The sequence below is a fragment of the Stylophora pistillata genome, chromosome 3, assembly GCF_964205215.1.
Source record: "Stylophora pistillata chromosome 3, jaStyPist1.2, whole genome shotgun sequence".
In the NCBI taxonomy this organism is placed as follows: Eukaryota; Metazoa; Cnidaria; class Anthozoa; order Scleractinia; family Pocilloporidae; genus Stylophora; species Stylophora pistillata.
Window position 1 is genome coordinate 9,592,039 of NC_142521.1, and position 26,324 is coordinate 9,618,362.

Below are 26,324 nucleotides of genomic sequence, written 5' to 3' on the forward strand. Positions count from 1 at the left end.
ATAAAAAAAGAAAAAGAAAACAGATTGTGTCATCTCCAAATTTATTGCGGAGTGCGAGTCATCCACCAATACCTCAAGTAATTTTTAACATGTACCTTTTATAATTTAATCACTCCAAAAAATTTAAAGAGTTTTCATCAAAATCATCTTTTATATGACAGTTAAAACAATTCATATGTAAGGCAAGGAGAGAAGCCCTCCCAGAAACCACTGGGCATATTATCTTTGGTCAACGGCTTTGAAGACGAGTATACATATTTTTTACAGATTATGAACTAATTCATAATTTTAAAAGGTTAAAGAGACCTTTTTTGTTTTGCATCAAATTACTGATCTATAGATATCGTACTAACCAAACAAGCCTATGCAATAGGCTTGACTAAAACATACCAAGGGTAACTTCTTTCCACATTAACTCAATTGAAAATACACCGTTGTATACAAAAGAATTTTCTTCTTCATTGATGTCGTTTGATTTTGATTTTTTTTCCTACTGCTAACTATTTGAAAGGCCTCTACTTCCACCTACGCCCAATTTGGGCATTTCTGCGTTTAAATTCTCATCTTTTCAGACATCGTTTTAATTTTGGTATTTGAGACCCAGACGCACCTTACAGGTTGTAGGGCATACACAAGTGCACTAACCGTTGAGAACCTGTATACGAACCTTTTTAATACCTTACTTAATGCAAAACTACATGCAGTAGTGAAATACTACAAAACATAACTTCTATAAATTTAATCAACATATAAAGCCCTTCCTTAGGGCTTTATATGTTGATTAGGCAAGAACTGGATAAACATTGCTGTCAATTGTGTCGAGTCTTTTCAACGTCACACATCAATCAGTTTCCAGCCGAGCTTCTTGTGAGCCCATGATGAGCTGCCTTTCCACATCCTAAGGAAAAGGCGAAAAACAAGATTAGAAACATCTTGCACAAGGCCAAAAAATATCTTGCAAGGTTTGAAAAGTAGTTGAAAAGGAAGTTAAGGAGGTTAAGCACTTCCATGAAAAACTCTCCCTCTGCTTTCTTCTTTGGCTTCTTGAATTTTTTTTTTTTTTTAAGGTTAATAACCAGTTTTTTTTTTAAAATGATCAGAGAAAAGCAGCGTTAAGCCTATTCAAGAGAAAAGCTTCCATTGTGTTTGTTTTATTTTGTTTTGAACTTCTGTAGAGGGTGCTTATTTCACAACACTGACAATATAAATCCAGTTCTTGCCACTTGAAATATTAAACTTATTAGCAAAGGCAGCCGAGCAGGGGAACAGTTACATTAAATACGTTAGTTAAAAAAAAAAACATACCTGTTGGAACAAAGCTTCCGACCTCTCTTCTTCAGCTATTCTTTGCCTCTCTCTCTCGTCCAACCTTGCCCCGTCGGGTACCACATATCCTTGCGGTCTATCGGCACTGCACATCTCACACCCAGGTCTTGTTGGCTGGTTTATATAAGTGCACACACCACACACCCATCCCTCAGGTTGCCTTTCCTCCTCTGCTGGCTGTGCAGTCAGTAACAAATTGTTCACAAACGACTCCCGAGCTGCGGGGTTGGGGGAACTGCGGGGATCCCCTGGACCATTCATGTGCTGTAATAGGTCGCGCAACTGGTAAATAGTTGGCGCAGGAGGAAGGTTGGTCGGTAAAGTATCAGGATCAGACTGTTCCTGGTTCGAAACTGATGATGGTGGACTATCTTGTACTGTTGGTAGCCGCTCCGTTCTGCTAGCTACGGATGACGCTTGACCTGCTCTTTGGCTCAACAAATCCGGGGTGCTCGCGCTCATAGTACGACTTAACGGCCCCGGTAAGTCGGGAGCTCTAACACTAGGGACCCTGGTTCCAGTACCGCCGCTGACTGAAGAAATGGCCGGTTCTGCATGACTTCGTCCAAACCGGTCGGCATCAGTCCTTCTTAATCCCACCGTTTTTCCGGACAAAAGATACAAGAACACTGTGTGCCCTGATTGTTTCACATTCAGATCAAATAACGTGTCCGTGGGCTTGGGTATTTTTTTGCCGATAATCCACTTCTGAACTTGCACAGGAAAACCGAATCTGTCAAAAACCTGAAGAATACACCTGGCCAGTTTCTTTTAGAACTTAACAATAGTTACTTTGAAAATTTATCTCTTATGGGGACCATTTCTGTCAACCTCATTCTATTTATCAATGAGTGCATATAAAACGAGCCTCCAAAGCTCAACGAGCAATAACATGTATGTGTGAACCACATTCATTCGCCTCTTCTGAACCGTTTTAGATTGGAATTTTTTGAAAAGGTTGAACAATACCTCTTGCTTCAGTCTTTCTATTGTCGCCGATGGTGAGACCTTCATGGTGAATGCTCCTCCACTGGATTGTTTATCCTCAACCACCACCCTTAAACTGCAAAATTAAAATAATTTATTCTCGTTTTTAAACACATTCCAAACTATACAGATGAAGAACACATATCAAATAATTATGTTTTATGCAAATGCTTTGCACAATCTTGATTCGAGTCAAAAACACTAGCCCTTCCATAACAAACGTTCTAGTTTAATTTCGTGTTAAGCCTCCAGCTGACGTCCTGTGCGTTGTAAGTGAAGGAGGGGTCCACAAAACACTTTTTAACTCCTACATGGTAGAACAATTGCTTGACGACCTTTCTTGTTCCTTACACTTATCATCGTCAAACCCATTCTCCCGCGTAGAGTGCGCAGATGTTCACGGTGCACCAACTTCTTGGTATAGAGATGTGTAGGTGCACAGGATACAGTCCTTGCAGCCTTCCACGGCATTCCAAAACTCCATCAGGGTTAGGTTGCAGGTTAAGTCGTAGAAGGTCTTCCTCAAATTCGCAACTCTGCCGAGCTCTTTTCACCCACAAAAGGTGTTGTTCCTGTACCTCCTCAGTTATCAAAGGACCACTAACCTTCTAGTTGGGATAACGTAGATTTTGTACAAATCTGGAAATCCACGCACAGATGTTCAGAGCCTTGCGAAGCTCAAACATTTCAAGGACGGCGTACAGCCTATCAGTGTTATCAACAGCAGCCTTAAACAACTCCTTGGTAGCTTTAAGTTCTGCTGTACTTCCTTCAGAAGGTTGGATAGCACGTTGTGGAGGCCACTCTTCACGATCACCAATCCAGTCTGGACCCTTCCACCAAAGCTCGTTAAACCCTACAGCACCGCCCCTGCTGGCAAGATCTGCCGGATTTTCTTGTGTGGGGACATGCCTCCACGATATCTCTGGATGTGCAAGCATCTTCTGCACCCGATTTTCTACAAACTGTTTACCCTGCCCTCCGCCATGGATCCAAGAGAAAGCAACTGTACTGTCCAGCCTTCCGTTTAGGTCAGTGAAAGGTAATCCCTATAATGCTACTCTCACGTTCGCTAGTAAAATGGTAACCATATGCGCTGATATTAACGCATCGGAGAATCGTTATACCCTGTTTCGCAAGCCTTGCTCAAGCTGCTACCAGCCGCTGGGTGTGTGTACCGACAGTTCGTTAAATTGATGAATTTTGCGAGGATGGTTTCTGTCGGAAACATGGAGACGCCCCACGCGAGAACAATTTCGTAATCTTTTGTAATCAGATACTTGTTTTGTTTGTACAGTTATTAGTTAACTGATGGACGTGTGAACATTGACTACAATCATCGCATGTAAATTAGACTCTGATCAGTCATTTTTTGAAGCGAAAGCGAAGGCGAAGACGAAGACGAGGTTGTGTTAACGAAGTTAGTAGGTTTACGATACGAGGTCATTTTGTTGTATAATAGGATGAATTGACTAAACGAATCAATTGCAATACAAGTCTCGAAGTTTACGACAGTTTCCACTTATCTTCAGCAACTCCAGAATATCCTTAACATACGCCTTCACCACCTCACAGGCATTGCCATAGTGCTCGCTGAGAGTAGACTTCACTCTCTCATACCCTTCGGCGGTGAACAGCAACCCATGAACGGTTTTCTGACTTTCGGATCAACAAATTCCTTGAGATAGGAAAACTTCGTAATAGCAGCCATTTCAGACTTGTCTATTCCCTCGGAGAATTGACCCCAAAAACGAGTCCAGTCGAGATCAGATCCATTAAATCTTGTGATGGTCAGCTTCGGCAACTTGGCTGGCGCAATGTTTGCTTTACCATTCTGATTTCTCGCCTAGTCTGACGAGTTTACGCTTTCGAGCTCTTTAGTGCCTGTCTTTAAGTTTTCTCTCAAATAACTCCTCTTCGAAGGCTAGCTGATCCTTTCTAGCCCTTTCGAGTTGCTCTTGATCCATTTCCCTCAAAAGACAAGATATTTTATCTATATCAAGGTCAACAGCTGTAATATTGGTAATAGTGAACAATTGTTTCCATTTTCGGCTGTCGGTAACCTGTCTGCCTCCAGTCTGTCACCCCACGCCAGTGGTGATCGCAGAAAGTTCTTCACCAGCAGCGATTTTTAACTCTTCTACCGTTCGCTTAGCTTTCCACTAAAACGACCACAGCATGAAGAGCCTCCTTATGTCTTTTGATTCTACTCCCATTTTGACTCGCAAGAACAGGTTCGTTTTTGTTCTTAGTAATCTGAAGTTGAGTAAGCTTCGTATTGAGATCTTTGAGCGCGCCTTCCATAATTCTCTTAGATTACTCGCGATAAATAAATCCAAAAACACAACAATTTCCCGTTCTCTGTAGTTTGTAGATCAACACAAAGTCCCGTCGGAGATGCCAATTTTCGGGAATTCCTCCTGAAGTCGTAATCACAAGTTTCTTTTATCAAAGACAACCGTTTCGCTTTATTGCTGCACTCTCAGACAATGTCATTCAAACTCAACTAAAGCTCGGGCCCACTCTCTGACACTAAAGTTCGGGCCCAGCGTCCGACAAAGGAAAGCAAAATTAAAAACTTTCCAAATGAAAAAAAAAAAAAAAAAAAAAAAAAAAAAAAATCCCAAAGGACGTTTGTGTAATAATTGATTATAGTAACCTTGCAAAAGTGTATCCCTTCTTAGGTCTACGAAGTTTAAGGATAGAGCAGGCTGGTTGAATAATGCTGAGATTTACTCAGGTGATAAATGCGTTAAAGACTTCATTTCATTTACCTGATTGTATCCGCTCCTGAGTTCATGGTCACCAGAACAGGATTCTTGAGTTTAATACTGAGCGGAAGTTTTTCAATTGTAAACTTTCTAGTGAGCTCTACCGCTTTATCTTGACATCCAGTCCTGATTGCTTCACTCAGACTCAAACAAAGAGCATCTGAAATAGTTTTTACAATAGTCTTTAAGCATATGATTTGTACATTGGGGTTTGGGGCCTACAATCCATAGAAGCTCACAATGTAAATCTGATCAGAAGGGGTCACTGTTAAGACTAAGTAAGATGCAAAACTGGCATTCTTCAAAAGATCAACAGACTTTGACTCACCCCCCTCCCCAAACCCTATATTTGTCTGAATCTTAACACACTTGAAACTTGAAAATTTCCAGTAGCTTCCTGAAATGTTACAATATACGTGTAGTATGACTCGTATATGGATATCTTAACAGTTAACATGCAACTATTGATAACTTTTTTTAAAAGTAGAGCTAAACCACCCTGTAAGCAACCAAGTCAAACCAATAAAGCCACTCATTTTCCTCACAACCCTACAAAGTCACATCGTGGACCTTTTTTCCATGAAAAAACCTCAATTTGATGAAATAAATCTATGTTGGTGTGACAACTAATTGAAAAAAATAGGTCCGCAATGCGTACATGTGCGGCTTTCGAAATTGAGCAGCTTTCCAGTGTCTGATGTCTTATTGAGTTTCTATTAGAAGAGCTAATATCTGGTCACGGTTAGTTTTCAATATTGTTCCTGTTCATCATAACATAAGATAATTGGCATAGAATAGTCCTGAAATGTTCATTTTCAAGATGAGGGTTAATGGCCAAACTTTGCTATGGAGGCGTCATTTTGATAACAAAGGTTGCACATGTAACTTGAAGATTTTAGGAACTAAAGAAAGCATCAGCATCATCTCCCATGGCGGCCTAATAGATTCAGTCATGATTTTGTTTACGTAACAGAGTGGAATTGAGTTCTGAAGTTTGTAGGTTGATTGTCTTTTCCAAGGCAAGTGATGTGAAACAAACTCAAGGGAAGCATTTCATACGAATATTTTTGGCATTTTGTGTACCAGTACACGAGAACAGAGTTTGCCAGAAGGGCCAAAACGTTCGGGAATTGATGAAATCTACACTAGAAGCCATTGGGAGCTTGATTTGGTTTGAATGTATGACTAATTTTTGACAATGCATACATGTAAAGTAACACAATGCTGAGTGTAGGTTTCTATTATCCATTAGGGCACAAAATTCTATTTTCAGTTGGTTGGGAGCAAAATGTTTACTCTAATTATTGTAATTGGGTTTTGTCGGACTGTATTTTCAATAAAAAACACTGGAAAATTTTTTAATTTTTTAAATTTACTCTAGTGAGCAGCACACAGCAACAGATCTTGTCAATTTCTTTATTTTCTCCTACTTTCTCCCCTTTAATTTTGGGGCTCACGGATTCCGTGAGCCCCTAAATTAAACATTTCGCATTTTTTGCGTCACGCAGGATTTTAGTCATATCCTGCACGTAATGTTTTTAGGGTGTTTTTATGCTGTTCGCACCCTTGTTGGGACGTGATTTGTACTACAATGATTAGGTATAAAATAAGTTCCTTCACTATCTTGTTCATACTCCCTGACGAAGTCTGTGTTATCAGACGAAACCGGTAGGAGAAAATAAAGCAGTTGACACGATCTGTTGCTGTGTGCTGCTCACTAGGGTAAATTTAAAAAATTAAAAAAAAAAAAAAAAAAAAAAAAAAAAGAGTCGATGTCAGTCAGTTTCACGGATGGAAGATTACAATCGAACATGCCATCTTTCAAACTGACGTCGATTCACCATTCAGGGGTACACGCTACTACACAGAATACAATTTAACAGTTGCTCTCGGCTTTATTTAAAAGTAAGTCAGAAGTCTTGTGATGTTTAAGACAAAAGATATAAAGATCTGCAAATAACATTTTAAAAGAGAATCATCGCTATATTTGTTTTTCCGAAAGGGAACCCGAACCACTGAACCGAAGATTCTCGCCTGAGATCATCTGACGTCGCGTCAGTTTCACAGATGAAAACTAGTGACAACCACGCCTTACGACACTAGACCACGTGACATGCGTTTGGCTCTCGTCGACAAATAAATAAACAAATAAATCCGATGATGTCATAGTGTGGCTACACACTTTGTGTAAGCCACACAATGATTTACTAAACAAAGCCATTAGCATCTTTTGGAACTGAACCTTCCAATTTCATAAAAGAAAATTTGGACTAAATTTAAAGAAAAAATATGCATTTAAACAGTGATTTTCATTATAGGGATCTGTTCACTCTCCAAAAGGAATCACTATTTTAATATAATCATCAACTCTCCTTACTTTCTGCTGACAATGAGTGAAAAGCAAAAGCAATCAAAATGCTCCTTACAAAATGTTAAGGTAGTGACATTAAACAGAACAAATGGAAGAAGTTTATATACATGAACCTTAGCCTAATATTTACATTTTTCCCCTCACAGTATTTTAACAATAGGTGGATTTCTCTTTATAAAAAATGATACTTGTTTGTAGTCTTTACATGCCCTTAAGGTAACACTCCTCATCCCAGTGAAAGTACTTACCTATCCTTGCATCATTCCTTTCTCGAGCCTGTAGTGCAGTTACATTGGGTTGCGCATCTTGGGATGGAGGATCTGATATTTTTTGTGCTGCCAAGGGAGCTGCGGGTGGTTTGTTTTGTACTGGAGGTGGAGGGTTAGAAGGCACAGTCCAGTTTGCCCTTGGATCCACTGGTAAGCTCTGGGCACCTACTCAAAACAAAATGGTTGGTCAGATCACAAATAAAATTTAGTGTAATCTTGACCTATTGTTAGTGCATCACATTTGATTTATCTTTAAGAGAACACTCTTGGCTCCAAGCTCAGAATTTCTGGAGGTCAGTGCAAAATAGGACACTAAAAATAGAAATTTAGACTGAAAACTTGCATGTAAACCTTAGCCCTTGCAGAATTTTGCTACAATGCAAAGTCTAGTAATTCTATGAAATTCTGGTGAAGTCAAGAACGTCCACAACTATCCCTCTTTCCAAACAGAACGAAATACAAAAAAAGTGATACATCTCTTACCTTGTAGGGATCTTAGAGCATTCTGAACTATAATGGAGAATTGACTTCCATTAGAGTCAGGGCTAAAATGCAAGCCATAGATGATACCCCCAAGAAGACGGATCTGATGCCAGGTAGGTTGCACAACCACATATGTCACACTGTCAGTTAATGGCAAGTTAAGTGTTGGCTGCCAGTGAAGACACATATAGATAGTTCTCAGTGCTAAGACATATTATATGATAAGCTGAATGATACACACTATTTGATTGGTTCTTACTTATGATCTACCAGAGGACAGATGCATAGATGGCATCACAATGAACAACATTTTGCTTTATTACCATGTTAAACAAGTAAATTCCATATACATGCCCCTCACACACATTTTTGTTCTTAGCACATTTTAACATCAACTGTGATCTAATAGGGACCTTAAGCAGTCAGGATGGCAATGCCAAGGAAGACTTTGATTAAAAAATGAATTTCTACTCTTACCGTAGTTAGAATTTCAAAAATAGCTGCATGAGCTTGTTGTCTCATAGAGCGCCACAGCTCAACTTCAGTATGACGTATAAAAGTAGCATTGAGTTCCAAATGGAAATTAAAATATTTACTGTCGCGGTTTCGGCTCGCAGACGACACAAATTTTGGTGATTTCACATTGTTGTTTTGCATAGGACGGCTAAGAAATGTACAAAGTTTCAAAATGCACATGCTGAGCTATTGTTCTGCCAATTAGATCTCTTGGTTTTCTACATCCTCATTGCCGTCGCCTTCGCCGTCGCCGTCGCTGTCACCATCGTGGTTGCTTAAGGTCCCTATTATTGAACAGATGCACAGCAACATGGAACCTACTTGTTCATCTGATATGCGACTAGACAGTTGAAGCCAGGTTTGGCTGCACATCACACAGTTATCAGAACTGTTCCTTTTTTATGGAAAGATGTCCAACATTTGTTAAGAGTTGCGGCGCATACAATAGAGAAAAAATTTGAGTCTGGTTCAAACCAAGCCGCTAGATACCCCATTGTTTTTCACCATGGTAAAAACTATGGGGCTCATCAAATCTTTTATGCTCCCATTGGACTGTTCATAAATGGGGTCTCGGTTGAGGTCAGCATCTATTTTAGGCTTATTTCTTAAATTAAGGATAACAAGTACAGTAAATCGTTTACAGAAGCACAAAGTTACAGTAAATCATTTACAGAAGCACAATGTCTGGCCTTTTTGCTTAATTATCCAGCTTGTGTTGTGTGTAACAATGATGGCGCAGATTACTGCTTTGTACTAAGAATTCATTTTTCTTCCTTATCACAATTAAAAAAATAACTGTTTTCCTGATTGGGTACAGAATTTATTAAAGGTGACATTTATTTGTAAATCTGTTTCCATCAGCAGCAGATAAGCAAGGTACTTTGTCAAGTAAGCCACTGAGAACTCATCAGCACATTAATCCATGATCAAGGTTTTTATGTGTCAAGCCTCCTGAAAATGGTAATAGTCCAGGGGTGTAGCTAAGAAATTGCACTGCTGGCTGAAATTCCAAGTAAGGTGGCTCAATGGTAGTGAACGATTGTACGTGTGTAACCTCAGAAATGCCTGTTGTGTTTTACCAAGTGACCACCAGCCAAACATCCAGCCAGCAATCGCTGCTTTTTCATCAGCCAGCAATTAGTGACAACCCTGATAGTCTGCCACATCATACTCATCTTTTCTAATTGCAAGCAAGCAGCTCCTTGCGCTAACTGGGCTAAGTTGGTAAATGAAGCTAAGCAGAAAAAATTCACTCAGCCATAACGCCCTTAGTAACACATACTAGATACTAAAGGGACGTATCATTCAAAATCAAATTAAACACTGTCGGCTGGTAATTTAAATAAAGTTTAACCCTTGTTTATCAAAACCGCACTCTAAACAATCCTAACTTAAGCCAAACCTTTCATTTGAACAACCAGTTTTGTGAACAGTGCGAGGAGGGCCAAAAACTAATGGTGGTTGAACATTTATTTCATAAATCAGCCCTCTTGCAGAGAGGTCCGCTACTTGCATCGCCGTTCGGGTAAGACCTCGAGTAGTAAATATCCACCCCTGTCTTTAATCAACTATTTCTAAGTTAACTCACAGTCACTAACAACTTAACACTTAGATAAAAGATTGTAGATTTGTTGAAGACTGCATATGCAGACACCAAATCCTGTCACAACTTAAATATATGAATAAATTTCAACCATTTTTAGCATATTTATGACTAAGCACCTCAAATGAAACCCAGTAGGAGAATGAATACTATGAATACAAATTTAGGACACAATAGTAAACATCATAGCTTCATTCTTAGAAATTTAATTGTCAACGATCAATGGCTGTAACGGCATACATAAAATTGTATTGTCATAGAGAAGTCAAATCTGGTTTACTGCTGACCAAGGTCAAAGAAAAAACGATAACTATGGTGAATAAGTCAAAGACTAGTAAAATCTCAAATTTAGCTGGTATGTTTTTTGTTTGCACTCAAGCTCCCAAATGAATAAACTGTAACCTAAAAAGTAGATTAACTATACCATAACAAAAATACATTCCAAATTTGTAAATACCCAAGGTCAAGAAAGGTTCAATTTGTTTTCAAAGCTTTTGAGAAATTTACAAAATCAAAGAGCATTAAATGTCTGCCTATTTTATACTTTGAACTGACTTACAAAATGAGCATGACAAAACTGTTTTTATTTCAGAAATTTCATTGTTTACTTCCTTCTTAAAATCAGGTTTCCAAACAAAGGTAACAAGACCAAAAATAGCATCAAACATATTGACATTCTCATGAATATATCCTAATGAAGACTTTTTCTCAAATGATTCAATTCAGTTAGGTCTAAAATGTCACTTTGCTGATGACCAACAAATTGAAAAGTCAATCTCAAGCCTGAACTGTATATTTGTTTACTGATCAAGAAATATGCTCAAAGAATTATTATTTAAGTTAGACTAGTATCATGGAAAATTAGCTTTTGAGCCACAGAAACTTTATTGCACTAAGACTACAACAATCTCAAATATATTTTTTGGAATCAAGCTAATTACATGGAAAATGAATGAAAAACAACCACTCTGTTAAACACTTCTCACTTCGGCTGCTTGACGCTACTAGAACTATCCACTAGAACTATCTTAGCAATAATTTATTATGCAAGGGAAGTTGTAATGCCATCACATAGTTATTCTATTGCATTGCATTCTCTTAATGTCATACTTCTGAATTACAGGATGTACCGTTTACTATTGATGTTGATTTTTTCTTAGACTCAGCATCACCAGTTCACTTAGAGCCATTGGTAAATCACTGATTCAAACATCATACAACTAAACAAAAGTATTGGGCCTTTAGCTAAAATTCACAACTGATGTAGCACTAGTTGCTTTAACAATTACGTAAAGTTATGCTTCACATAAAGGGGCAGTATACATCACACAGCCAAAGAATTAAAAGTTTGACGTTAAGTTCATGAAATGTTTAAATTACATTTCCACTACATTCAATAGGATATTTGATACAATCATTTGCTCACACACAATTCTGGGAAAAGTCCCACAAATTTTATTTGCGTAAACTGCACTGATTGGTCAAAAGTTATTTTGTGTAGTACCATTGATAAAAACTGCTTACGAAGCATACTCCCGAAACCCAATTTAAATGGAAGTCGCTCTCAACAATGAAGTGTTTTCCACGATTGACGGGTCATTGAATGTTATTTGGCACCTTGGCATGGGCTTACTAAGCAAAATTTTTCAACATGAAGTCAGATGCTATATCACCGCGTAGCTGTTGAGCCTACAGTTTTAAGTAAGTCCCCAGTTATAAAAGAATTACAAGCTTAAGTTTTTGTTCAACTATCATCACTTTAATTCTGCTTAATTAAACCTAGGTTTGTGTTGAGCGAATCGATTCAACACAAGGATACTTACTATACGAGATCTCTTGCCATCTACTCACTACCGATATATAAAGAATGAAGCAAAAACTCCATCTCCAACACTGTTAAAAAGTTCTATGACCAAGACATATATTCGTATCAACACAACGGCGTCTACGTCTTAGTCCTCCCTTTGCTTTTCGCAAGAAAAAAATATTAAAAATCCGGTGCGCGTGATGGGTCGAATGTGGCAGACTAATTCTATTTGTCTTACAATGTGTACCCCATCTTTTCATGAAAGTGCTGACTTGGCGCAACCAGATTAGTTAACAATTCCACGAACAGAGCCACTGATATTGGTATACCTCAAAATGGCGGATTCGTAACCTTTTTGATTCTCTGGAATGAAAAGTGTGAGAAGAACCCTGGAGATTCGGTCTATCACGACTGAAAATCATACCACATCCAACATGCTCTTTATGGTGTTGAACGAATCAAATTCAAGCCACGAGTTTGTCAGAGTCGACGAACATCCAGACATTAATCCGAAAGGAATCTTCCAAAGGAACTGCGATAAAATTTTTTGCTCGTCAATTTTCCTTGAAAATGTTTTGGAGTGCGCAAGGAGAATTAATGACACTATTTCTGACCTCGAATGGGAGATTATCTGTGTTGAAACTTACCATTCCTGACGACTCCAGTCTTCCTAAAATTTTGTACAATCCTGCAGTACTTCCGCCTTGACGATTGCAGAGTAACTGGACTCTAGAATACACATTCGGTTCTCCCACTTCCAACCAACGATTCTGCCCTGCTTGATGGTAGAATACAAACGCCCGACACTCCACAAAGATGGTTTCGTGTGGTAAACCTCCGTGATTTTGCGCCATGTAATTTTGAAGGCATCGAGAGAACTCTTTTCCGTTAAATATTCTTCAAGAAGGAAGCATAAAGCATCAACAATCAGAAATCGAAAGTGAAAGTCAAAGCTTATAGGGCGAGTAACGAACCTCACAAAACGTCAGCGTCCAAATAAACACATGAGGACATCCTCTGAACAGGAAACGAAATGGATTGTGGATCGTAGGGCATTACCACTGAACCGTGGAAGCCTGGGTTCTGAATACTGGTGATCTGGTTGCGAACACTGGTGCAAACACTGCACTGGTGCATACAGTACATTCCACGTGCAAATTATTTGTTATTCTCATGCAAATAACTCATTCTTGCACTTAGCCTCGTTTTGAAAATGTGGGGTTTTCGGAAATTGGTCCAGATACTTCTTACTACCACTGCACCCAATATTGTCTTAGCTGACCCACTTGCATCCTTTCGTGTTTATGTGTGGATATGTCCAGCACGTACTAATAAGAAGCCTACCCAAGCCAGGCTTCACAAAAAGGTTTGACATTGAAATAACTATGTATCGATTTCTAATAACAGCATCCAATCCTTTTTCGAGGGTAGTCAACTAACTTTATTTCCTCATTCTCTGTCATTCACACAGGCTAACTCCGCGAATCGTTCCAGAGCGATGCCATTAGAAGGTTTGATATTAAAATAACTATGTATTAATTTCTTATCACAACATCTAATGTATCAGATGCAGGCTCACTCCGCTACTCATTTCGAAGCAATACCATAAGAATTTTTGATATTGAAATACTCCGATGTTTTAGTTTCTAGTGACAGCATCTAGTGATTTTTCGAGGACAGCCAATTAGATTTATCTTCCTCTTTGATATCAGCTCTTCAACAAGTCTTAATGTAGACGCAAAAGTTAAGTTTGGGTAAGGAAAGGAAAAGGGCAAAGTGAGATATGTAGTGGATTGGTTGGTGAACGACGCCTCTAAAGTGTTCCCCCGCGGGTGGATAAGATTAATCATATTAAAAAATGACTATTAATAAGGATAAGAGCCATGTTAATTCACTATACATAGCCGACTCAAGGGCTTGTCCCCATCAGTCATGGACTTGAAAACGAATCTTTCAACAGTTGCGGAAAAGAAATATTATGAGGCAATTGAAAAGTGTTGTTCTATAGCTATATTGCAACTGCTGTTGGTTCGATCGCGTGACTAATTTAATTTGTGATATGTGTGGCATGGGACACTTCAATAATTCACAATGAGTATAATGTTTCATGATCTCTTACCGGTAATGATAGACGGTCATTTTTGTAGCATATGAGGATCTCAATTTGGTAGATTCTCCGATGGGTAATAGCATATTTTAGCTGATTATTATCAACAGCATATTATGACTATACTGTAGTTCTTCAAAAAATCGCTTTATTAATAGCTGAGGCCAGATACTGCGGTTTTGACCCTTAACGCTGAAGACGTCTGATAGCTAAGCTCTTTTTTAGACTGTCAAGTATGGGCACAAGACTGTTGAGAACCGCGTGTTGATATAGGCATACTTTACATTTACTCTAAGAAGAAACTAACGTTGCTTATGTCAACTTAAGTGGTTTATCTTAACCAAACGGTTTCAGTTGTCAGTCAAGTATTTTACTTACCCACCGACGCAGCTCAGTCGTTGCACTGAACATCAAATAACTTTGTCGATCATTTCATCTAGTCGGATCTAATTGTAATGAAAATATGAGTTCTAAATTTAGACACCTCAACCGAAAAAAGCGGATAACAAAATCATTGATCTATAATTAACCCCGGCCTCAGGAAAGGAAACGAACTATGAATAACATTCAGGTCAAATAAGTCAGTCGCTTTCCGGCGAAAAGGGGAAAAATGAAAGATTCCCCACATTATTCCCACATCTCTCAGACAGATTTTAAGGGAGACAAAGCGGAAAGTAGTGCAATCTTACATACTTCAATTAACTTTAAGTTATTTTACCCTTCTCGAGTTCCCGGCTTGATATATCTGCATGTTGATTGTTATCTAATGTTAAGGTTTCTAGCTGACAGGAATTCGCATCCATTTTAAGATTTTAGCCTGAAGAGGGAGGAAGTGCAGTCTAAAAAAATCCCTGTTCACTTATATTACCCATCTCGAATTCCCGGCTTGATATATCTGCATGTTTATTGTTATCAATTGTGAGGTTTCTGGTACCAGTTGTACCAGTAAAGTGTTCTGTATATGATGACACATTCTATTCTGACTACACGGTTTCCGTTGACTTTTAATCTTTTTTCGTTACAGACACATGCAACCAACCATCTACACAATTAATGGCGCAGCTTTTGTCAAATTTCTAGCCTTTACGATATCATTTATTAATTGCTATGGTTTGTATTTTTAGATGTAATAAGAAAGTTAGAAAGATTAATGGAAATAAAACCCGGTTGATCTGATAAATTACTTTATGATTCGTAACAATTACCATGCAGTTCATATGCTAACAAAACCCAACCAATCACTGAAAGGATTGCTAAATACGGGCCCTGTTAACTTTGAAGCTGACAGGTAGAAGTGACGTCGCCGGTGGGGTACGTGCAGACTAGAACAGTGAGCCAGGGAAAAACTTGACAATGGTGAACGATTTCAACAACATAAATATGTTTGTAAGGCAGGATTACTTGAAAAAAGTATCCGTTTCAAAGAAAAAAAGCAGTCGAGGACAAATAAATAAATAAAAAACGATGGTTTTAGTTTTACCAATTTGTTTTCCCTCAAAAGAAGACTGGATACTAGAGAGCGTATGAGGGTGGCTCGATAATCAACCGCTGGTCGGGAAATGAGCCAACGATTTGCGTTTTGGAAGAACTGGGGGAATTAGTAATAAACAAGTCAGACACTATGCGGCTGTAACGTCTTTATTGGCAAACTTTATATTTCTTTACGTACACGAAGTAAAATGTTTCTGTCAATAAATACAACAAAATTCTCAAAAATTATAAAGTAAAACAATAATATATTTTTTCTCACGTTCGCGTAGTAACAGCATTTACAGGTTATATTTCCCTTCAAAAGAGAAATTTGCACATTCACTCGGTAGTTAAAAATGAAATATATTATTATCATTTAATAATTGTTTAAATTAAAAACGAGGTCACAAGAAGACCAAAATATTCTCTCGAAACAAAAAATAATAGGAAAAACAAGGATTATTTTTTTCGAATCTTGGGATCAAGAGGTATTTTTTCAGACCATAAGATGCAGAGAAGAAATATTGGAATTTTATACCACCTGACAACTATTCTGTTATGAAAAGATTGTCATGAGTTCAGCACTAGAATTGTCAACAATTTTCTAACTAAAGAATATAATTTTTTCCCTCTTTTGGTTTAGAGCCCAAAGTAGAGGAAAGCTACAATACAGCTGAACTAAAAAAGAAAGTTAAGTAGCACTTGTGAACTTCTTTATCAAGAATTTGGCGGTCTTTAAAAGAGATTTTAGGGTCGTTTTGGAGTAAATGCAGTGGAATGGTGTCATGTTTCGTGATTTTCCACCTGTGTTGTTAAATCTCGTACTTTTTGTGCCCAATACTCACTGCTTTGCTGTAGTTGAATTGAGAGCTGCAAAAGATAACAAGATACAGCAGTTGAAGATCAGCCTGCAAGAGTCAAATTAAGATATTTTTTCTTGATTTTAAAAGTTCAACGGTAATGTGACGAAGTGCAAAAATAAATTGTAAGCTTCTTCGTCCACTTATTAGTTTCGTCTTAAGATTTAATAGGAAACTTCATTGACAAAAGTTAATAAAAAGTATGTATCTCTTCACGACTGCACAAACAACAGAGTTATACACGGCACGTTTCAGACAACTCAGTAAAATAAATCTCTGACGCCCAGGAAAAGGGTGCATCCAAGGAAAAGCAATGAGTGAAATGCTAGTAATTGTTTCTGATATTAAAAAAACGCAAACATAAACCATCTACTTAACGTAATATGTTAAATAAAAAATATGTCTTTTTTTAAAAGCGAGAAACGAGAAGTATACACTGAAAAAGGTAAGTGAGTAACTTGAATGTAGGAAATATCCCCTGTCATTAGGTTATAACCTAGTAGGTTATCACACTTAAATCCAAAACGCTTCAGGTTTGCTGAGATCTAAAAACAATTTCGGTTTCTACATTTCTTGAAATCATTGATCTCGCTTGAATAGGAGGTCAGTTTCTCCTTGCTTGCTCGCGGCATACCTCACCGACTCTCTGAATCCAATACGACTTATCCAGTATTTGAGGATCCTTCACACCAGCTTTCTCCATTTCCTTTCTCATTATGGACCTCACCTGCATCAACAAAGACAAACATTTCTCACAAGTCTGAAGATGAAATAGTCATTTCATAACAGCCTTCGTGAGAGCTATCTTGCTAAGACTCCCAACTCCCTTGTCGCCGCTAGCATTTGAAAACACCATGCAATTTTAGAATTGTAATTTGCAATGCATGTTTATTGTCTCCATCCTAAAGCATCTTTGTTCACTTATTGGTTCATTTAGTATCGCACTTGATTGTTTCAAAACGTTTCAAACTATATTTAAAGATCTTATTACAATATTAACAGCAATTTTCAGCGACCAAAATTACAACAAAAAAAGCATCTCTTAATGTGCAAAGTGACTCTATTAATGCAAAACTTTTTAAGTGACGTTATTTTAGTCTTTCTTTTTCCTTTGTCCAAATATGTTGTTATATCTTTTATATTTAAATATCATTGTTATTATCTCTTCTTGTCACCTGTATATATAACCTATTGTGTAATTAGCTTTCTTTGTGTCACGATTTGTACAGATAATGCGTACTCCTTCACTCATATTTTGACTTGATAATGACGTTATGCTAACGTCGAAACGTCGTCCTAATTAAAATGTTTTTTAACTATAGTTTTTTTAATCGCTGAATTTCCTGGTTAAATGTTACAATAAGTCGCTACTTATACAAAATAACAAAAGATTTGTTATCGTAGTTATGATTGATGATCATAATTCATGTTTAAAGTGAACTCATTTAACTCGTCCGTTATATGCCAATGAGTTTGTTACCAAATGCCAACGAGAAGAACAATTAAGAACATTTATTCAAATACAGCTTTGCGCTGAATTTTCCCCGTGAAAATTCCTAATCAACCGATGCTGCAAAGGGTACTGATTTTCGTCGGGGTGACGTGATTGTAAAGTCACACAAATCATCAAAAGAGCGAGTTTTAATATAATGTGTCTAATGTTCTCGTGACCTGTTTGGGCGCGCACAAGTGATTCACGTTGGAATGTACTTGACTGTTCAAAACAAGTGGTAACCGCAGGTAGCCTAGAGCATTCTATGGAGCCAGGAGGTCATGAATGTACGCACATGCCTGTACTGCTTTTGAATAGACTTGCCTTTTTGCTCATTTCTGTGACTTCACGGTCACCACTTCACGATGAAAATCATTACCCTTTGTAGCATCGGTTGACTGGGAATTTTCAGGGGAAAACTCAGTGAAGATGTATTTAAGTAATTGTTCGCTACTATTCTCATTAGCTTCAGTGACAAACTCATTAGCATGTAACGCCGGAACAGGTTCTACGAATTTCACTCGGATAAGTTATTAGTTAGAGGACGATTACAAAAATAGACTGAATGGACTCAAGACAAGTTAAAAATAAAAACACGTAAATGAAACCTTTACCTTGTCTTTTTGAGCCGACTTTTGCCTGTAAAATAGGGGAAAAAAGAGCCTTAAGTCCAAATAGTACGAATTAGAGAAATCGTTTGAATACGAAGACGAAAACTGAACGATGTACATCCGAATCTAATTGCCTACCTAGAGGAAATGTGGATAGAATACGGATTTTACTTACAGTCCTTTGTCGATAGACGAATAAGCGGAGTCATTCAAACCATATGCATCAATCTGAATAAGAAAAGTTTGTTAAAAAATTAAACTTCGAGGTTTTGAGGGCAGCCCTCTGAAATAAAATCCAATCTGAGATTTTCATCAGACTTTGACTATTGTCCATTTATCGTGCAGGAAAAAAATGGGGAATTGTTTTGCACTTTCAGGGCCAGTGGCATTGCGTATGTGCGTATTCATACCACTGTGCATGAGAAACTCGCATCACGTGACTGGTACTTACTATGTGGTCGGTATCTCTGTGTGGTACCTCAGCAAATTTGTACGACTCTATCTGAGCTTTTAGAGCCATTACAGCTTGATCACGTGATTCTAGTTGAAGTTGTAGGCTCTATAGAGAAAACAAAACCACAAGGCCTTCATCGTCAAACAAAAATGCTTAACAGCTATTGTCAACGTTTGAAGAAAACTTAAGGAGATGCTTACAATCAAATACTGCCATACTGAACCTTCTGGCTTTATTATCGTTGTCGCTGAAATGGCAGTTACTGGTATCTGGTACAATCATTTATAGAATTTTTCCTTAAATACGAAAATTTCCCTTCCCGCTATGTACAAATTCAGCATTGCAACACAAGGCGTGACAGTTCAAATCTAACACATCAAACCATGGTCAAACCGAGGTATATGGGCGAATAACTAGTAAAGAGTGCACCAATCAGTGATAAATTATTCGAAGCTAAAAATTCATCACAATAAAATTTTGCACGTACACCATTTTGGTTTCACGAGGACATACTGAACATCATAATCACCTTCCTAGCTGCAGCTTCTCTATCTATAATATGTCTTTGTCGGAGATTTTCTTTGTTTAATGAGTTAAGCTGTGGAGATAAAGGCAAAGAGTTCAAGAGAAAGAGATTGGTAGAACTCAAAAAAGAAATGCTAAGGGCGAAAATGTCAAATCAACGACTTGTTGATTAGACATAAAACTTACTCGATTGGCGCACTAAACGCCAATGAAGTAGCTAGCGCAAAATCCAGATCCAAGAAAGGGAAGGGATTCACATTTTTAGCACAATGGAATCCCAATTAAGCAACAGAACACATTTTTCCGGGTTCTATAACGTGATAAAGCCATGTAGGATGTTGGGAGAACACGAAAAAAAGCATATAAATCAAAACTGCATGAAAACTGACCTGTTGATTGAGTTGTTGAATACTTTCCACGTTTGACTTCAATCTACCATGAAGATCTTCAATGGCGTGAGCCTTACTCATCGCCTCGGTATTTTGGTCGGTTCTGTAGAGAAAAACAAAGCATAACGCTAACGCTTGAAATTATACACACGGACTCTCAAAAGTGCGTAAAAACAAAAAAAAAAACAAACATCTAAATAATCGTGATATGGTTCTGGTCTTTGAGGCGTGTAAAGTATTACAAGTTAATTTATTTACTGATTATCGTTAACATGGTAGCCTGCTTATCAGTCTTTCCATTTCCCATTCAAACCAGGGGAGTGGAGGAGGTGAGAAACGTTAACTCTGAGAAGAAAAAACAATTCGCCTATTCGCCCCATGCCTTCTCGCGTCTGCCGCAAAGCTCGCGCTAAGATGGTAACATCGGAAACTGAATCAAGGGTAGAGGGTCATTACTTGAAAATGTTTGTAACATTTCCTCAGTACAACAAAAATCTCATGCGCGGTTTATTGCGAGGTTTCAAACGTGATAATTTCATAAATTGAAGGAAAAGAATGATTTCGTGCTCAAGCATTCTTCAGAAATGTGCACATTCGCGCTATATAGTTTTCCCAGTGATAATTTACTTCAGGTAACACCCGTGGCGTGAATTTCTTTCGTTATAAATAGCAGAGCCTAATAAGGGTAGGTACCAACAGCTATTAACATTTAATCTGGACTTGATAATTAGATTCGATGCTGATATTAACATTTCTTTGTAAAACAATCAAGCAAAAAATTCAGAACGCTTTGGCGTCTCACCGAACTTCAACACGCAATGGGAGCATAAACGGATGAGCCGAGGCTGAACAAAAGCAAAATCAATTCGTCTAAGAAAACGATTACCGTTTTAAAATGCAAGATCCAGATTGAACGCACGTGATAACTTTCCTTGACTAAATCCCGGATCGACTCAATCGAGTAGAATTCTTAACCATAGTTCTAATACAGGCGGGGGGAGGCGCGTTCAATGGTAACGTAGAGTGTTTGGTGGAAACATTACGACGTCCCGTTTCCTCCGAGTAATACAACACAGTAATGACTAGCTGGGTGATATGATGCGGTATCTAAAAGTTACCGGTTAATACTCACTCATATTCTTGAAGACGATTGCGAAGTTGATGGAGCAGCACCTGTTGCTGAGCAGAGTGCGACTGTAAGGACTGTTGGATAATAATAAAAAAGAAATTGTAATGAAATGCTTTGTATTACTTTCTAAGTGTATTTTCCCCTGGTTTTCTATTCTTGTAGACATATGAATAAATTTATATGAGAATTTCCTGCAATAGGAAAAGTATTGCCCTTAACGTTTTTCTTACTTGAAGGTATCAGTTTAAGGAAGGCAAGCTTTTCCGGTTACTAAAAAGAGATAATTTTAGAACAGAAAAGTAAAAGGGAGGTATCAATACAGCTCTAAACATTTAAGGATTGTTAGACAATCAATCCAAAACAAACCCGGCTGAGAATTTAGTTTTTTATAAGAACCGATAGCGAATGTCAACAGGCTACTTTTCGCAACACTGAAATAAACGTTCCAGATTTCACCGCCTACAAAACTAAATCATGTCCACTCACGTGCGAGAAAGCAGGACACAGTCCTTGACAGTTGAGACAGGCAAAACTAAGTTGATGTTCGAATCGAACATAACACGAACAGTTATGTAGTGGGTTAGTGCAGCGGCCACGGATCTTTCCAAAGCCGTCCAAGTTTGTTAACGAACCGAAGAATGGTTCACCAATGCAGAGAAGAACTGAACTATCCCCGCTATGGACAGAATCGCCATCACAATCGGCCATCATCAAAGTTGAACTTGCTAAAGAAAGCCCTCTGTTTGTTGAACTTAGAACGTTACAATTCTGAGGCGCAGATATTTCGTTCAAACCACAGTTTTTTTTTTCACCTAGTGTCGACTTTCTTTTTGAATTGATAAATCAAGATGCGTTATGAAAAATCTAAGTAAGCTATTAACAAAATAGCTCTTCAAGTAAGTCGTCCTTCGAGCTAATTTGTGTCTCCAGGTTGCAGCTGTTGGTCTGTTTCGTTTTCAAATTCTACAATAGGTTTCGCGTATTAGGTTATAAATGTTAAATGTAAGAAGAATCCTCGAAACGTCTTCTTTGTTTAAACTTCACAAACACTGAGAAACGTGGACAAAAGTTATTTTTATTTTTGTTTATAATACGTTAATTAAAGAACGTTACGATGAAAAATGCAGGTGTTTTTAAATTCCTTTTACTGCATAGTTTTGATAGTTAAAAAGATGAATTTTATAGAACGAAATTTACTTCTTAGAAGAAATGAAGGAGAAAAACCTTCAAATTTAAAGTTTACTGGGGGATAAGATATTGAATAGCGGTAACATACAGGTATCAAAAACCACAGTAATCCTGATGGACATAATTATCACTAATGGCTTAAATTAGCAGCAACACCTTGAACCACAATATTCAATTAGACGACATAAATATGATAAATATTTTAAGCCACAAGATTGGGAAGAAAACGAAACAAAACTCGTGATACTGACCACAACATCAAGAAAAACTCTGCAAGACTGCGAGCCCAATTTTACATTACAGGGAGCGAAAAAGCAATTCTTGACACAGCTTACAAAATTTTGAAAAAGGCTTAAACTAAAAAGCGGATTGGAAAACTAACCTTTAATCGTTCACTGTCCACTCTTCTTTCCTCTAGAAGATGAAGAAATTGATATAAAAAATTATATATATAATTGAGAACTCGTACCTATTGAAAAAGCAGTTAATCTAAAGTGATTCAGAGTTTTCATGCGATGGCAATGTATCCAAAATTTTTAAGGTCATCAGTACTAAAAATACAAAAAGTAAAGTGCTTCTTTTCTCGTGGTAAGTTGTAATATATATTTGCTCTTAAACTCTTTAACTCCCAAGATTTGATGTATATTCTCCCCTCTAGCTGCTACACATTTCCTTGTAAATTGGTTACAAGAATTTGGTGTTCAATCAAGGGAACAACTTCGACCTGATAAGCTTGAGTATTCTCATTACCTGTTTGCTGGATAATGCATGGATAATAAAGGGAGAGGTTACATGTTAACCACCTCTGGGAGTTAAAGAGTAATCATGCTCTGATGACTCCTTCGCGTTGGTTTCAAGCGGCCTCTCTTTCTCGTTCCTAGTATTACCTGCTTTGAGACCACAAAAGAAAAATTATGATTCGTAACGGGTGAAATTACCTAATTCAGTCTTCATAGCAGCATTCTCCTTTTTCAGTGATTCTGTTGACTCAGCAAGTTGCCTAAAACGAGAAGGGAAATCTCATTAATATGACAAAATGAACAGGAGATTGAAAAGGATTCAACGCTAAATGCGGGAAAAAATACTTACTCTTTTTCCAACTGTAGAGCAGAAATTCGTCCGTCTTGCTCTCTGTAGAAATAGGAGTTTGCTAATTAATCAATCTATCAATGAGGCGATCAGATAGACAGAAAAAAAGGCAGTCAGTCTTTAATTCAGGAGTAATGTCCAGAATTGAACGCAGTCAAATAACTTACCTCAATCTTCCGGCTAACCTTTCGTTCCCTTCCCTGAGAAAAAAAGAGCGAAAAGTTTACAACCAAATATCCTACATTTTGACTTGTACCCAGTCTTGCGTCCAGAGTCATTTTGGCTCTTTGTCAGCGCCAATACCGCTGACAAGGAGCCAAATGACCCTGGGCTCGAGATTGACCTGTGCCAAACATCAAGGAAGAACTCACTTCTGCTCCTTAACCCAGCTGCTGACATTTTCCACAACAAGTTCGCTTTCACGATGTAACCGATCGCCATTTGCTCGAGCGTCCTCTAGAGATACGCGAAGGGTTTGGACCTGAAAAAAGTTGTAAAGAGTAAGGAGAGTCCGCCCTCGTTTACAGGGTTTGGGAAGAGCATAGACCATGGGAACGAGAGAGGCAGCGACAAGGATCATCATTGCCAGCTGACATCTTTTCTGATGAGAAATTTGTGACTACTGCCAAAATGAGAGGATTTCAAGCCAGAGCAAGGCGTTTTCCATTCATCAAAAGATTCCGGACGTTGAATCGATTCAAAATTTTCCATCAGAACGCGCAAAAATAGCTCAACAAGGATTTTCAAAATCTTTTGGTCAATGAAAAACACCTTGCTGAAGTAAAAGGTTTTGCTCTTTGATTAACACTTCTACTCTAAAAAAACCCTTACGGTTGGAAAACTACAGGCAATGAACAACAAATTGAGATTAGCTTTGGCATTTCGCAAAGCTTTTATATTTCATGTTAAGTAGAAATACTGAAATTCATAACAAACGACTTACATACAATGAATTTCACAACTATATTCACGACCATGGTGCCATCAAAACTCACAACATACTTATTGGTATGAATAATCGTCTTTGACGCCTACCTCTTCTATGCAGCTCTGATGCTGCTGTCGAGATATGTGAAATTCTTGCTTGAGTTTGTCATTCTACAAGAAAAAAAAAAAAACATCTCATAATTGATTTATTTCTCCAGCGGTTTCGATGACTTTTTCCATAAGTGACTGCCGATGGTTTTTAACAGCTAACGGTTACAATTTTGGCCATTTTATGGCTAGCAGTCAACATCTCTCCAGTGTTGTCACCAGAAAATTTTTTATCGGTTAACTATCTTCATGACTAACGGTTAAAATTTGTAAATTTTTACGCCTAACGGCGTAAAGGCCTTAATTCAAAGTTCGATTTGAATCACAGACAAAATATTTGAAGTTAGCTAATAATATATATATATATATCCTAGCATTAGCACTGCACTGATGAGGCCCAGAAGGCCGAAACAGTACTGTCTGCAGTTAGATATAGCTCTTTGGCATACAAAGCTTTGCTTTCATGTCCAAATTGAGCACTCTATCTAGGATGAGTCATTGCCGTTGCAATTGCGCATGCTCGCTCGTTTACTCTAGTTTGAGCACTCTGGCATGGCTTAGACGATACCACAAAGGTTGGGTCGTTTGGGGTGACCGTCTCGGTTCTCCCCCATCCTAGCATTAGCACTGCACTGATGAGGCCCTGAGAGGAAAAAAGGACGTAACTACATTTCCCGACAAGCCTGTTTCGTGAATCGCTTCACTCTTCAGGGGTTTAATGAAAGAATATACATGTGACTATCGTTTATATACTAGGAAAATTTGCATAATGCGCGGTAAACTTAAAAACTTTAAAGTTCAGTTGTTGCGTAGCAACGTTTTGTTTCTGTGTCGGCATGAAGATACGAGTTCGTTACGCTTATTTAGTGATGAGAGGTCGGGTCGGTAAATTATCAGGAATTTTTCTTTTAGGCAGAGGTTGCATCTTTTATTGGAGCTGTTGTAGGGAGAGTTAGATGATAAGATGCGCCATGAGATAGAATAGTCAATGTTGTCGTTCTTGAGTGTCCAGATGTGTTTGCTAAGTTCGGTAGAGTTTTTCTGCTTGGCGTGGCGGAATGATGCGGTGTGATTTCTGTGTCTTGTTTTGAAGTCGGTTTCTGTGAGTCCGATGTATGTTTCAGAGGTGTTGTTGTCGTTCCGTGTGACGGTGGCTTGATAAACGACTGAGGATCGAAGGCAGTTACCATTGAGCGGGCAATTGTTCTTTTGTCGGCAGTTGCATGTTTTGTTGGTTTCCGTGCCGTCTTTGTTGTCTTTCGTGTACGGTGAGTGGGACGAGTGTAAGATGCGCTTGTTGTGGTTGTCGATGACCTGTTTGGTGTTGTTCATACAGCTGTAACTGATTTTGATGGTGTTGCGGTTAAATATTTTGCGGAGGCTGTGATCCTTAGTGAAATGTTTGTCGACTAGGCTGAGGAATTTGTGTCCGATATTGGTGCTGACGTTCTTGCTGAATGGAGGGTTGTACCAGAGGATGTTGCTTCGCTGCCTGTTTTTGCGTTTTGCAGTCGTGGTGGGTTCGTAGTGAAGGGTGTATTGGTATCCGCCTTCGTCAAGTGCTTTTTGGTACGGGGGGGCGGTTTTGTCGAATGAAGCTTTGTCTGATGAAAGGGATGAAAGTCGTTTGTTGATGCTGGCAGGTATGTTCTTTGTGGTGATCGGTGGATGATTGCTCTCGCGGTGTACGTACTGTAGTGTGGTGTTAGGCTTTGTGTAGGGCTGGTAGGTGCTGTTGTTTAGATTGAGAGTGACGTCTAGGAAGCTGATAATCTTTTTGTTTGCTTCGATGGTGATACGTAGTCCGTTGCGGTTGAAGATGCGGCAAATTTCCTTCTTTAT

The 26,324-nt window shown here is 38.3% G+C and overlaps 2 protein-coding genes and 1 long non-coding RNA gene across 4 annotated transcripts in view; 1 reads left to right on the forward strand and 2 right to left on the reverse strand.

Annotated features, from left to right (window-relative positions):
• Positions 1–13,132, reverse strand: part of LOC111322223 (ranBP-type and C3HC4-type zinc finger-containing protein 1) — a 19,944-nt gene extending 6,812 nt beyond the window's left edge. The window contains exons 1-6 of the mRNA XM_022925296.2: positions 12,781–13,132; positions 8,208–8,376; positions 7,704–7,889; positions 5,088–5,244; positions 2,296–2,389; positions 1,306–2,070 (exon numbers count right to left, since the gene is read on the reverse strand). Of these exons, the coding sequence (XP_022781031.2) occupies positions 1,306–2,070; positions 2,296–2,389; positions 5,088–5,244; positions 7,704–7,889; positions 8,208–8,376; positions 12,781–12,987 (1,578 nt within the window). The 5' untranslated portion in view covers positions 12,988–13,132. The remainder of the gene's footprint in view (positions 1–1,305; positions 2,071–2,295; positions 2,390–5,087; positions 5,245–7,703; positions 7,890–8,207; positions 8,377–12,780) is intronic.
• Positions 13,133–13,236: 104 nt separating this feature from the next.
• LOC111322226 (uncharacterized) lies at positions 13,237–16,154 on the forward strand. The gene is made up of 3 exons (XR_002694044.2): positions 13,237–13,499; positions 13,605–13,644; positions 15,265–16,154. It is a non-coding gene; the product is annotated as an uncharacterized LOC111322226 (long non-coding RNA).
• Positions 15,863–26,324, reverse strand: part of LOC111322189 (uncharacterized) — a 47,383-nt gene continuing 36,921 nt past the window's right edge. Inside the window, exons 63-76 of one of the 2 annotated variants that reach the window (XM_088754511.1) lie at positions 24,483–24,545; positions 23,819–23,928; positions 23,615–23,647; positions 23,448–23,489; positions 23,297–23,358; positions 22,741–22,772; positions 21,174–21,244; positions 20,042–20,144; positions 19,657–19,725; positions 19,125–19,232; positions 18,849–18,901; positions 18,677–18,701; positions 17,210–17,297; positions 15,863–16,580 (exon numbers count right to left, since the gene is read on the reverse strand). In XM_088754511.1, coding sequence (XP_088610637.1) covers positions 16,552–16,580; positions 17,210–17,297; positions 18,677–18,701; positions 18,849–18,901; positions 19,125–19,232; positions 19,657–19,725; positions 20,042–20,144; positions 21,174–21,244; positions 22,741–22,772; positions 23,297–23,358; positions 23,448–23,489; positions 23,615–23,647; positions 23,819–23,928; positions 24,483–24,545 — 888 coding nt within the window. In that variant the 3' untranslated portion in view covers positions 15,863–16,551. Of the gene's footprint in view, positions 16,581–17,204; positions 17,298–18,676; positions 18,702–18,848; positions 18,902–19,124; positions 19,233–19,656; positions 19,726–20,041; positions 20,145–21,173; positions 21,245–22,740; positions 22,773–23,296; positions 23,359–23,447; positions 23,490–23,614; positions 23,648–23,818; positions 23,929–24,482; positions 24,546–26,324 lie in introns of both variants that reach the window. The other variant, XM_088754510.1, reaches the window with a different exon arrangement.